The following is a 13800-nucleotide window of genomic DNA, read 5'->3' as shown; positions in this document are numbered from 1 at the left end:
AAATATTAACATCTTTGTATCTCTTTATTTTACTCTGAAACTCTGTTCTAATAATATTAACATATTAACTTTTGTCTTATAGTAGTTTTAAATTTATAATACCAGAAATCCTTTTAATGATAAAATTATTAAATGAAGATTAATATTTATTTGAAGTTTCTTTTGTGGTCTGTTTCCCACTAATGTACAATCAGAGTACTCGGTTCCAAAGTCATATGATATATTTATTTTCTCCATGTGGATGTGTTTCCAATTTCTTGTACAGATGAATTTAGGGATTTATTTTTAGCACATGCTTTTTTTACCTTTGATTTTTTTTTTAATTGTTAACAATTCAACCTGACACAAATTTTTTTTGAATATATAAAACATGCACATGGTCTGAGAAATCTGTCCTTCATTTCCACACTTTTAGTATGTTCCACCCATTTTTATTAGCCAGTAACCACTTTTTTGTTAGTTTCTGTGTTATCTGTTTAGTAAGGACAACATAAGTAATATCTATATTTTATCTATATTTATATCTATGCCTATACAACAATGTTAATATAGATAAATTTTCCCATCCTCTTTTATACAGAAGATAAAATACATTTGCTATCACAAATGACATCACAGTGAGAAACCTTGCAAAAATTTATTTTTATTATAGTATATCATAGGAATTTGTAATGTATAGCATCTTTTTATTTGGGAGGTTGTAGCTTAATCTGAAGTGGATTGACAGAGAAGAGATTACTGGATCAAAAGACAAATATGTATATAATGCTATTAGATGTTGCCATATTGATCTCCACAAGCATCATGCCATTTTGCACTCCTACCAGAAATATATATGGGTGCCTATTCCTACAAGCCATGAGATCAAAGCAATCTGATAATACGTGGTATATCAAAATAGTTTCAATTTGCATTTTACTTATGAGTGAGGTTGAATATCTTTCCCTACATTTATAAACCGTGTGTGTGTGTGTATGCACTGTTCATGTCTTTTACTGATTTTTCTGTAAGGTTTGGGGGTTTGTTTCCTTGATTTTTAAAAGTTTTTTATATATTAGATTAATCAACCCTTTGTGATCTGGGATACACATATTTTCTCAATGTTGTCATAGCTTTTTACTTTGTTAGTGGCCTCGTTTGTTCTTGAAAACAAATTTATTTTTCAAATTTATTGTCAACCAACGTTTTTATATAATGTGGTTGTTTTCTAAGAAAAACAGCTACTGTCGACATGCTTTTAAATCCAACAGCTTCAACTTTCTGAGTTCCTTTTACTTCACCATTCTGAGCAACAAATGTCTTTGTCACCTTTTCAACAGAATCTAGTAATATGTTTTAAAATTTGAGCTGCTTAGAAAAAAAATTTTTTTTACTATAATATATTTAAATATTATATTTCTATTAAATGTATTTTATTGTTGGAAATATTAGGTGATATATTCAAATATTTACATAAAATACCCTAAAAATGTATAAATTTAACCTAATAATTGGTATTAGCCATCATCATCAGTCTTTTCTTTTAATTCTTCTTAGAGATGGGGGTCTCACTATATTGCCCAGACTGGCATGGAACTTCTAGACTCAGGTGATCCTCCTATATCAGCCTCCCAAGTAGCTGGGATTACAGGCACAAGCCACACCATCATCAATTTTTATTTCAATAAGTGCAGTAATTATGACTGTGATTATGAGATATAGAGTCTGGCATAGGGTGTTATTAAAAAACTTTAAATAAGAAATTTTCTGAGAAATTCTGATGGTTTGCTTTTTCTCCATGCTTTTGAAATATGACTAAAACAATGAGTCAGTTCAGTGGTGAAAGTAACAGCTATTTAATAGCAGTTTTCTCCAAAGTATACTTCTCCTTCCCTGAACTCCAATTGAAGTTCCCCATTTATTCTTCTTGCCCCTTCAGAAGGGCAATGTTCTGAAATTGGTGAACCTTTGGACGTCTGTCTTAGGGTTAATATTCATTGCTGGCTCCTCCATTCTGCCCAGATGTACATAGCTACCTGTGCACTGCTGCCTCCCAAACTCCACTCACCTATGAGACTGCCTGATGAGCTTTGCTACCAAGGGTTACTCCACGGTGGAGAGCATCCAGCTGGGTGCTTCTGAAATCTCATACTGCTTGCAAAGAGGTAGAACCAAAGCAGGCCCTGCCAGGGAATGGAAAACCAAGACCACCATTTCTTTCTCTGCCTAATAAGCATCCATATAAATCACCTTCCTCCTTATTATGTATATAGCTGCCACAATTTTGTCTTTCTTTCAGTATTGTTGCATACCCAATTTTTTTCTTAGGAACCAGCTTAATTTTCAACACCAGTTTCCCCAGACACACTCCATGCCCACATCAGAAGCCTTTAAAACATAACACATGGCCAGGTGTGGTGGCTCACGCCTGTAATCCCAGCACTTTGGGAGGCCAAGGTGGGTGGATCACTTGAGGTCAGGAGTTCAAGACCAGCCTGGCCAACATGGTGAAACCTCATCTCTACTAAAAATGCAAACATTAGTTGGGCATGGTGGTAGATGCCTGTAGTTCCAGCTACTCAGGAGACCAAGTCAGGAAAATTGCTTGAACCCAGGAGGTGGAGGTTGTTAGAATGTCATCTTAATAAATAGACTTAATATTCATTAAACAGCTACTTTGCTTTGAACAATCTCAGGTATATGTACTCATCCTATGATAGTTTGGTGAAAAAAATTGGTAGATTTTTCTAGTAAATGTGTTGTGCTCCTGCAGTAAACCAGACACAGTTCACCATGCTGATAATCCAGTGATAAGTAAAATACACACTGCCCCATTCCTTTGGAGCATATCATACAGTGGAGCAGGTGGAAGAAATTACTTCACAAATACAATGATGCAGTAACACATGTGCAAGTTCTGTGAAGTCAAAATGCAGAGTACCATGAGATAGTTCGAGGATGTCTTAGTTCATCAGGATATGCTATACCAGAACACCATAAACTAGGCACTTTACAAATGGCAGAAAATTACTCTTCACATTTCTGGAGACTGGGAGATCTAAGGTCAAGGCACCAGCTGATTCCACGTCTGGTGAGACCCACTTTTCATAAATGGCAACTGCTACTTGTATTCTCACACAGTGGAGGGGGCAGTGCAGCTCTCTAGGGCCTCTTTTATAAGGGCAATAACCTCATTTATTTGGGTTCTGCCTTCCAGGCATAATCATTCCCAAAGGAAAGGCCCCACCTCCTAATACCTTGGGGTTTAGGATTTCAACATAAGAACTTGAGGGGATACAAACATTGAGATCATAGCATACTGTTACATAATTTCAGTCAGAGGGCAGCCAAGCCCACTTTACGGAATAACATTTCAGCTGAGAATTAATGGATGATTTGTGGTTCAAATTGATGGAAAAGGAAGAACATTTCAAGTACAGTTGTCTCCTCCTACCCATGGGGGATATGTTCTAAGATCCCCTGTGGATGCCTCAAACTGCAGATAGTACCAGACCATACACTATGTTCTTACCTATACATACACACACCTATGATAAAGTTTAATTTATAAATTAGGCACAGTACAAGATTAATAATGAAATAGAACAATTACAACAATATACTGTAATAAAAGTTTTGTGGATAAATACCTTATATGCTGGATATATTTGGTTCAGCATATAAACAGAACCAAAGACAAGAACCACATGATTATCTCAATAGATGCAGAAAAGGCTTTTGACAAAATTCAACAGCCCTTCATGCTAAAAACGCTCAATAAATTCGGTATTGATGGAACGTACCTCAAAATAATAAGAGCTATTTATGACAAACCCACAACCAATATCATACTGAATGGGCAAAAACTGGAAAAATTCCCTTTGAAAACTGGCACAAGACAGGGATGCCCTCTCTCACCACTCCTATTCAACATAGTGTTGGAAGTTCTGGCTAGGGCAATCAGGCAAGAGAAAGAAATCAAGGGTATTCAGTTAGGAAAAGAAGAAGTCAAATTGTCCCTGTTTGCAGATGACATGATTGTATATTTAGAAAACCCCATTGTCTCAGCCCAAAATCTCCTTAAGCTGATAAGCAACTTCAGCAAAGTCTCAGGATACAAAATTAATGTACAAAAATCACAAGCATTCGTATACACCAGTAACAGACAAACAGAGAGCCAAATCAGGAATGAACTTCCATTCACAATCGCTTCAAAGAGAATAAAATACCTAGGAATCCAACTTACAAGGGATGTAAAGGACCTCTTCAAGGAGAACTACAAACCACTGCTCAGTGAAATAAAAGAGGACACAAACAAATGGAAGAACATACCATGCTCATGGATAGGAAGAATCAATATCGTGAAAATGGCCATACTGCCCAAGGTAATTTATAGATTCAATGCCATCCCCATCAAGCTACCAATGAGTTTCTTCACAGAATTGGAAAAAACTGCTTTAAAGTTAATATGGAACCAAAAAAGAGCCCGCATCTCCAAGACAATCCTAAGTCAAAAGAACAAAGCTGGAGGCATCATGCTACCTGACTTCAAACTATACTACAAGGCTATAGTAACCAAAACAGCATGGTACTGGTACCAAAACAGAGATATAGACCAATGGAACAGAACAGAGTCCTCAGAAATAATACCACACATCTACAGCCATCTGATCTTTGACAAACCTGAGAGAAACAAGAAATGGGGAAAGGATTCCCTATTTAATAAATGGTGCTGGGAAAATTGGCTAGCCATAAGTAGAAAGCTGAAACTGGATCCTTTCCTTACTCCTTATACGAAAATTAATTCAAGATGGATTAGAGACTTAAATGTTAGACCTAATACCATAAAAATCCTAGAGGAAAACCTAGGTAGTACCATTCAGGACATAGGCATGGGCAAAGACTTCATGTCTAAAACACCAAAAGCAACGGCAGCAAAAGCCAAAATTGACAAATGGGATCTCATTAAACTAAAGAGCTTCTGCACAGCAAAACAAACTACCATCAGAGTGAACAGGCAACCTACAGAATGGGAGAAAATGTTTGCAATCTACTCATCTGACAAAGGGCTAATATCCAGAACCTACAAAGAACTCAAACAAATTTACAAGAAAAAAACAACCCCATCAAAAAGTGGGCAAAGGATATGAACAGACATTTCTCAAAAGAAGACATTCATACAGCCAACAGACACATGAAAAAATGCTCATCATCACTGGCCATCAGAGAAATGCAAATCAAAACCACAATGAGATACCATCTCACACCAGTTAGAATGGCGATCATTAAAAAGTCAGGAAACAACAGGTGCTGGAGAGAATGTGGAGAAATAGGAACACTTTTACACTGTTGGTGGGATTGTAAACTAGTTCAACCATTATGGAAAACAGTATGGCGATTCCTCAAGGATCTAGAACTAGATGTACCATATGACCCAGCCATCCCATTACTGGGTATATACCCAAAGGATTATAAATTATGCTGCTATAAAGACACATGCACACGTATGTTTATTGTGGCACTATTCACAATAGCAGACTTGGAATCAACCCAAATGTCCATCAGTGACAGATTGGATTAAGAAAATGTGGCACATATACACCATGGAATACTATGCAGCCATAAAAAAAGATGAGTTTGTGTCCTTTGTAGGGACATGGATGCAGCTGGAAACCATCATTCTTAGCAAACTATCACAAGAACAGAAAACTAAACACCGCATGTTCTCACTCATAGGTGGGAACTGAACAATGAGATGACTTGGACTCGGGAAGGGTAACATCACACACCGGGGCCTATCATGGGGAGGGGGGAGGGGGGAGGGATTGCATTGGGAGTTATACCTGATGTAAATGACGAGTTGATGGGTGCTGACGAGTCAATGGGTGCAGCACACCAACATGGCACAAGTATACATATGTAACAAACCTGCACGTTATGCACATGTACCCTAGAACTTAAAGTATAATAATAATAAATAAATTTTAAAAAAATAAAAAATAAAAAATAAATAAATAAATAAATACCTTATAACACTAGACTTACCTATTTTTGGACTAGGGTTGACCACAGGTAACTGAAACTGGACAGTGAAACCACAGAAACAGAGGGCCTGCTGTAGGGCAAACTGTGTGCAAGATGTCTTAAGGAAGAAAAGAGCTTTCCTCTGTCAAGCAGCTGAAAGGAAGCTGATACAACTGGAGCGATGTGAGCACAGGAGAGATTGCTGGGAGCTGCATAGGAGCTGGAGGCAGGAGTCCAAGTTTGAATTGCATTCTAGATGCAGTAGGAGGCAAAGTAGAGGCTTTACATTGGCATTGAAGTCATCTCAGTGAAATACAGTGGCACTCGGATGGTGACAGCGGTGATGGTGAGAAATCAAGAGATTTGAGATGCTGTTTCAGAAAGGGGGAAGACTAGACAGAGCAGGACCAAGGTGGCTTGGCAAAGGAGGGCCCAAAGAACAACTGGTGACTGCTAGAAATGTTCAGTGTGAACATGTGACACATTTGTAGATTTATGGAAAGCTGTTGGTTGAATAAATGAATCTATGTATCAGAAAAGAAGTAAAAGTAGATCAGTTCTACTGATTAGCTTTTTTGTTTTTTGTTTTGTTTTGTTTTTTTCTGAGACGTAGTCTCGCTCTGTCACCCACGCTGGTAGAGTGAAGTGGTACCTTCTCAGCCCACTGCAGCCTCTGCCTCCTGGATTCAAACTATTCTTCTGCCTCAGCTGATTAGTTTTATTAAAAGGTCCTGAAAACAGCAATTCCTGCTGATAGTAGATCATTAACATCATCGTTTCATATTCAGACAGTAGGCCTTTTCCTTACAGTTCTCAGCAAACAAATATACCTGTCATGAGCCAGAATTTTAAAGGATGTAAAAGAGTAATAAACAGAATTTCCCCGTGTGTTACTGCTCCATAGTGTACACTATGTGAACTTATCTCTGTGAACTAAATGATCTGTCTGGGTTCTATGCTGCATGGAAAATAAATCTACATGTAAGACCGTACGTGCTTGTATCGTAAGTGAAATATTGGTGTTTAAGTAGGAATTCCAATTTGGTAATGTTTAAGCAGTGTTTTTTTCACAAGTTGACTTTACAGATAGGCTAGTTATGGTTAATATTTCCCCTTCCACCTCCTTCTATAAGGGCTGAACCAAAGAAAGAGAGAGGGAGAGGAGAAAGAGAAAGGAAGAGGGAGAGAGAAGAAAAAGAGGAAGGGAGAGAGGGAAGGAGGAAGGAGAGAAGGAGATAAGAAGCTTAAGGCAACATACAAATAGCAGATTTAGAGCTCCATAAGGGTTATTAGTCTTTCTTTCCCTCCCCATCTAAAACTAAAACCAAACTTATCTTGTTTAGAAGGGTGAAACCAAATGTATTTTTTTTTATTGTTCAAAGACCTTTAAATATCATACTTTTCTAGAAAACAGAATATGTACTAAACATCTACCTATTCAAATAGAATTTTTATGTTCATGTGACCCCTTTATAGCTTTTATAATTTTTTAATAAGGAAACATCTTAACCACAACAGGGAAAAAAAACTGAGATGTAATTTTAAAACGTTGACTTCTAAAAGGATCATTACTTTTACTTTGCTCTTTTCTCTTCACATTTTGTTTTCTTTAAAGAAATATTTATTGTGCCCCTATTATGTGTAAGGTCCTTTTCTGGAAATAGGGGACTATATGTAAACAAAAGACCGACATTCTTGCCATCAGGGAGCTTATATATTTAGTGGAGAGAGAATGAACAATAAATTAGTAAAACAAGTATTGTATAAAACGACTATAAATGCAGTGAAGGAAAATACAACAGGAAAGGGAGGTGAAGATATCCAGCAGACCTGTATGAGTGCAGTGAGGGACTTCAGTTTTAGACAGCATCATCAGGGGTGTCTCACTTATAAGGAAAATTTGCACAGAGACCTAAATAGCATTTTAAGAATCCTTTCTCTATGAATTGTTCACAAACCCTATTTCTGAAATGGCAGTCTATAGTAACCATGGCATGAGTTTACATCCACTGTGACAGATGCTTTCTAAATTATTTGTACTATTGCTCTCTGCTAAACTGCAGATAAGTTGAATAGAGGCAGAACCTGAATATCTATAATTTATATGACTCTCTGCCAAGGCTGCTGTCAACAAAAACCAGTGGAATTCATCTGCAGTTTCACATGACCTTCTGAATTTTTGCAAATTGACTATGTTTATCTTGAGACAGAACTTGCATTTCTCCCCTTATTAGTGGCAAGTTGGGGTTGTACTTCTATCTGCAGACTGCAACACGTGTCTGTTGCATAGAGCCACTGGCCCGGCTCCATATGTGGTGAGATTATAGCAATGGGAAGGGCTTTTGTGGGAAAAATTGGAATGTAGTCAAGGTTTTTTCACTAGATTTCCTCCCATTCTTCAGCTTGGAGAACTTTCTGTTTCATTGTTTCATAGATAGTCATGGTCATTATTTCTTTATCAGAATCCATTTGTTTATTCATTTCTACTAATTCTTTTGGCATATATATTACAATAATTTAAGAACACTTTATTTGGAGATTGGCATGGTTTAAACACCCCGTTAGAAGCCCTTGTTATATCTAAACAAAAATTATGATTTTTCTTTTAAGTGATTAGAATATCACTGACTTATATTTTATTTGCAGTGAACTCTTTATTTTCGTGCCCCTGTATATTTCTCTGAATCAATCTGTATATGAAATTGTATTTGAAAATCTGTTTCTTTTATCTACTGCATATGGATCAAAACATTATTAATACAGGCCACCTAGCACCATGAAAATTATCAAGAAAAGGTGAAAAACATTTTTTACAAATTGATTGGAATGAGATACGTGGCTGGAACTATAGTATAGCTGACATCCAAAGAGGAAACAATGAACAAGTGTCAAAACTGTAAACAGGGGTATGAACAGGGAAAGTAGATAACTTGTTTCAATATAATTTTAACAATAACAACAACCAAAAATGTTGGTACTAGTCTGTGCCAGCTTCTCAGAAAGTTCTTTGTATGTTATACAGTAATCATGCTATAAATTAGATATTAATTTGTGCTAACTCAATGACTAGTATATTGACCAAAGTGACACAGTTGTTAGGCAACAGAACAAGAATTGCATATGAGCTTAGAGCCATTAATTAAGCTATTTCCTCATTTTTAAAAAAATTACAGAAGTTGGTAGAGAAGACGGTACATGATAACTAGAACAAAGTACAACTATTAAAGGCTTTTAAGACAGTTTTCATATTCAGATTCATTTGGGTGAAAGAAAGTTCATTGTTATCATATTAACTGAAGTCCAAGAATCCTCAGTAGATTGTGTGTGTGTGTGTGTGTGTGTGTGTGTGTGTATGAGTAACTGATAAATCCTAGAAAGTTTGGTCAGGCTAACATATTGTTAACCAAAAGCATGAGAAAGTCCTAAAATAAATCACTTATATAATATATAAGTTGTATGAAAAGAGCAAGAAAGAAAGAGAATTAAAATGGAAGTATTTTTGTGATATATACTCGTCTAAATAGTGGATATACTTAACATCCAAGTGAAATATTGCTTATATGTACAGAAATTTAAAATAAAGTGAAATTTTAATTGTATTAAAATCAATTTTTAAAATACACCTAGTTTTTAAATATTAAAACACTGAGTTGTCTTTCATTTATTTTCAGATTTTAAATAGAAAACTACTTAATGTCATCAGATGTATCTTTTTTTGGGTTTGAAGGGTTTGTTTTTGTTTTTCGGGATTTTTTGCCCTTAGTAAATATTATGGTGAAACATATTGTGTGTAGGCCAATTATTAATTCAACAACTTTATAAAAACCTGCTGTGGGTCAAGCCATGTGTTCTTCACTAGCGGTAAGAATGAATAGACACTTTTCCTGTAAAATGACCTGTGCTATGATTGGGTGAAGTACAGGGTATTACCAGAGCAGATAGGAAAGGCAATTAACCCAGACTAGAATCCTCCGTGATGATTTATTTTTTGAAAATAATTTTGCCTATTTTTCTTGAGTAAAGTTATCAGCCAAAAATATGTTTAATGATGAAAGAGGGCTCTACTTTATAACTGTATGAGACAATAGACATAACGGGCATACAGACAGATATTACATCCTCAACATGGTAGGTGTGGAGATCTTGCATATATCTAAAAATGTTAGGAAGCATGCGTGGCCCTAGCGCTGCTCTCATATTCAAGAAACTGACATATCCACAAATCTGGCAGGGATTTGTCTGTGCTACCTCCATCTAGAAAGCCCTGGAGAAAATGCAAAATGACAAGATTCAGTATGTTGACATTATGTTTTTAATTACACTGTATGGCTTAGACATTAAGGAATTCACTACAAAAGATTTTGTGATCATTGTGGTCAAGTTGTTTAGCTCTTTCTCTGACGGATTTAATGTAAGACAATAATAAGGAAACCAACTTGACTGCAAAAGCATCCAGCCATTGCACTGTGAAATACCAGGGAGGCCTACATATTTGTTGAGAAATGCCTTTGCTTGGTTTGCAGGACCAGTGGTTTTGGCGAGTGAGAAACAACAGGGTGATGGATGGATACCCAATGCAAATTACTTACTTCTGGCGGGGCCTGCCTCCTAGTATCGATGCAGTTTATGAAAATAGCGACGGGAATTTTGTGTTCTTCAAAGGTAAGGATGTTTTCCATATCTGGCTATGTTGTATTTTAATCATTTTGTCTAGAGCCCTGTGCTGCACACAAAAGTGATGAAATGAGATTATATAGCTAATGAATTTAATGAAATAAGCTATGTTGACTAGAAATATAAATGAAATACAGATAATTTTCAATTTTTATTTTATTTGTTCTCATATGGTATTCTCATGTCAGATTTAAGAGATATTCTTTCTCTTAGAACTTTTAGATTTGACTTAAAAGTACTAAAAAAATTAATACATAAATAGCCATTTCTGCACTGACTAAAGGTTTGTTTGTTTGTTTGTTTGTTTGTTTGTTTGTTTGGAGTATTTGGAGTTGCTTGCTGGTTTTAGGCATTCAAATCTATTACACTCCTATTTTCATACATAATGTCTGAAAATCTGCTTGATTTAATCAGTTTATTTAAACAGAGTCTAGTAAACTAAGAAATAAAGGTAAGGAAAACAGACTTATCCAGTTATCAGTATCATGAAATTTATGGTCTGTTATTTATCTGAGTGCCAAATTTTAATCTCACAAGTACTACCAACTGCCTGGCTTGCAAAAGTGAGATTACCTGACGAAGTGAACTTAGGCAACTGCCTATTATTTTATTCTCAAAACTAGTTAATATTCAAAACCACAAATCTTATATCTGTGGAGGAAAACACAGGGACAAGAGGCAGATTGAGTTGGAGGACTGAGGGAATTGTGAAGAGAATATATTTGAGCTAAAGCTGAGGAGAACTAGAGTGTAAAAGTTTATGATTGAACATATTACCCAAGAGCCTAAAGGCCTGAAAATAAGCTTATACAGGAATAGAGATTGAGGAAAGGAAAAGGGGGATCTTAATCCCTCAAAAAGCAATTATTCACAGAATCAAACTAAAATAATAGTAATGATGAGGGTAATGAAAACGTGGGATTTGGGAAACACTTGTAATATTTAAAGTGAGGCTCAAACTACCTCTATAAAATGGAAGTATATACCTGGACTTTATCTTTACAAATTGTTCCTCAAGAAAAGAGGCAGTTTAGTACATTAACTGTAAAAACCTGAGAATTCTATGGCCATGTTGCCAACCTCGAACACTTACTAGATGTATGAACTGAACAAGCTACTCAATTCTCTTTGCCTTAGTTTCCCCATCTGAAAAAATGGAGTTTGTATTATTCCCCATCTCAGAATGATTTTGAGAACTAAATTAATTACTACATGTAAAGTACCTGGCATGTATAAACCCTCAATAAATGCCAACTATTGCTGCTGCTGCTCGTAAGATTGCTATTAATTTTCTTGCCCTCCTGCTGTCTATAATAAACATATAAAAAAGTGTGCGTGCACCGCACCACAGTGGACAAAGTAAGGATACCACCTAAAGGCTGTGAATCTTAGCGACATGATATTTGAGGGAAATTCCCCTCTCCTACACCCTTCCTGGGTCCCATGAGTAGGAGCAACAAAAAGAAGGGCAGGTTCATTCCAACTAGCCTTCCACTTGGGGACTATCCCAGGAGGCCCTGCCTTCTCACAGGACCAGTAGTGCTCTCTGACAAAACTGCCTGAGGCGAAATTGCCACAGTCATCAATTCATGTTCTGACAGCTCTTTATTGCCTCGGGGGCTTCTCACTTTTATTCGCTTCCCTGCTCCTTACCCTGTGGCAGCTCCTTTTCATCTTTCAACAGCCAGCATAAAAGGTATGTCCCCCAGTGCCCACCCTGCCCACCCTATGTAAGTAGTATCTTCTAAGTTGCACAAAGTATTTGTAAAAAAAATTGAAATTACCCACAGCATTCAGATGGAAATTTCATGAGAGATGGAACTTGTTTATATTTTCCTGCATATCATTTTATTTTCAGTTCCTAAAAGTTTTGGGTGCATAGTAGGTGCTCAATAAACATTTCAATAAAATATCACTGAATACTGATTTGATTCAGTATGGTGTTTGTTATGCTATGGTGCTTACAACAGCAATAATTTCATCTTTTGACCCAGACTTATCTAACCGCCAGAATGTTGTGCTTGTCAGTGGTCTCTTCTAGTACATTGTCAACCTCAGGAAATGCCTACTGTAATAAATTTTGTCACTTTGAGGATCCTGCTTGGTGACTCTTTCCTCCAGTTTACTCTTACTGTCAAATAAACCCTCTCAAAGCCCAGCTATGACTTGTAGCTCTCCCGCTCAATAAAGCATTGATTATCTAGAAAGAGTCAGAAGTTCTGGGTATTGCCAGTGAAACCACACTCTTCCCTAGTCTCTACCTCATGACTGGCAGGAGAGGAGTGAGAGTCCTAGCGCCCTGGGCTTCTGAAGTGAAATGACCCCCTCCACTACCGTCACTACAGCAATCACGATCAAAATATTTCTCCTTGATGCTATCTCTTTATAGCCCTTATCATCCTCAAAAGATCAGATAACCACATCATTCCTTATCCCACGTGGTCACTCCATTTTGCTCTGTGGGCCATGAGGCAATCTCTGCCCCTTTGCTAACAGTTGATCCCCTTCCCTGCATAACTTGTGCATGTACCATCTGACAAACCATATATTTTAATTGTTTATCTGTATCCTTCCCACTAGAATATCCCATAAAGGCAAGGCATTCTTTTTTGTTTTTTTCTTTTACACTGTTTTATCCCCAATATCTTAAACTGGGCTTTGACAGACTTTTTCTGTAATGACAAAATAGTTAATATTTTAGGTTTTGCAGCCCATATGGTCTCTATTATATACCTTTCTTTGTTTTTTGTATGTGTTGTGTTCTAACTTTAAAAATGTAAAAAGTATTCTTAGACCATGGCCCATACAGAAGCAGGCTGTGGTCATAGTTTGTTATCTTAAACAATACTTGGAATATAGTAAACACTCAATAAAGATTGATTGAATGAACCAAGAATAACATTCAAGCCCCAACCTGTACTTATAGCCTTGTACAAGTTGGTCTCAACCTATACCAGCCATATTAGACTCTTGTTACTAGTGATTTAGATGTTATTCTTCTTTAATTTACTCTTTTATTTAGCCTCTTTGCCTTACATTATTTCTCTTTGTTTTCTTCTTCTCTCTCTTTACAGAGATCATCTTTTATGTTTTTTTTCTTCTTCTAATCTATACTAGACAATT

General features: G+C 36.4%; 1 protein-coding gene across 2 annotated transcripts in view; it reads left to right on the top strand.

Annotated features, from left to right (window-relative positions):
• The window catches only part of MMP16 (matrix metallopeptidase 16), a 358463-nt gene that overhangs the window by 241289 nt on the left and 103374 nt on the right, over window positions 1–13800 (top strand). For both annotated transcript variants that reach the window (XM_073999069.1, XM_005563660.5), the window contains exon 7: window positions 10527–10665. In XM_073999069.1, coding sequence (XP_073855170.1) covers window positions 10527–10665 — 139 coding nt within the window. The remainder of the gene's footprint in view (window positions 1–10526; window positions 10666–13800) is intronic.

The sequence above is a fragment of the Macaca fascicularis genome, chromosome 8 (genome assembly GCF_037993035.2).
Source record: "Macaca fascicularis isolate 582-1 chromosome 8, T2T-MFA8v1.1".
Lineage (NCBI taxonomy): Eukaryota > Metazoa > Chordata > Mammalia > Primates > Cercopithecidae > Macaca > Macaca fascicularis.
The sequence above is the reverse complement of the archived record's forward strand: the minus strand, read 5'-3'. Positions and strand labels throughout refer to the sequence as shown.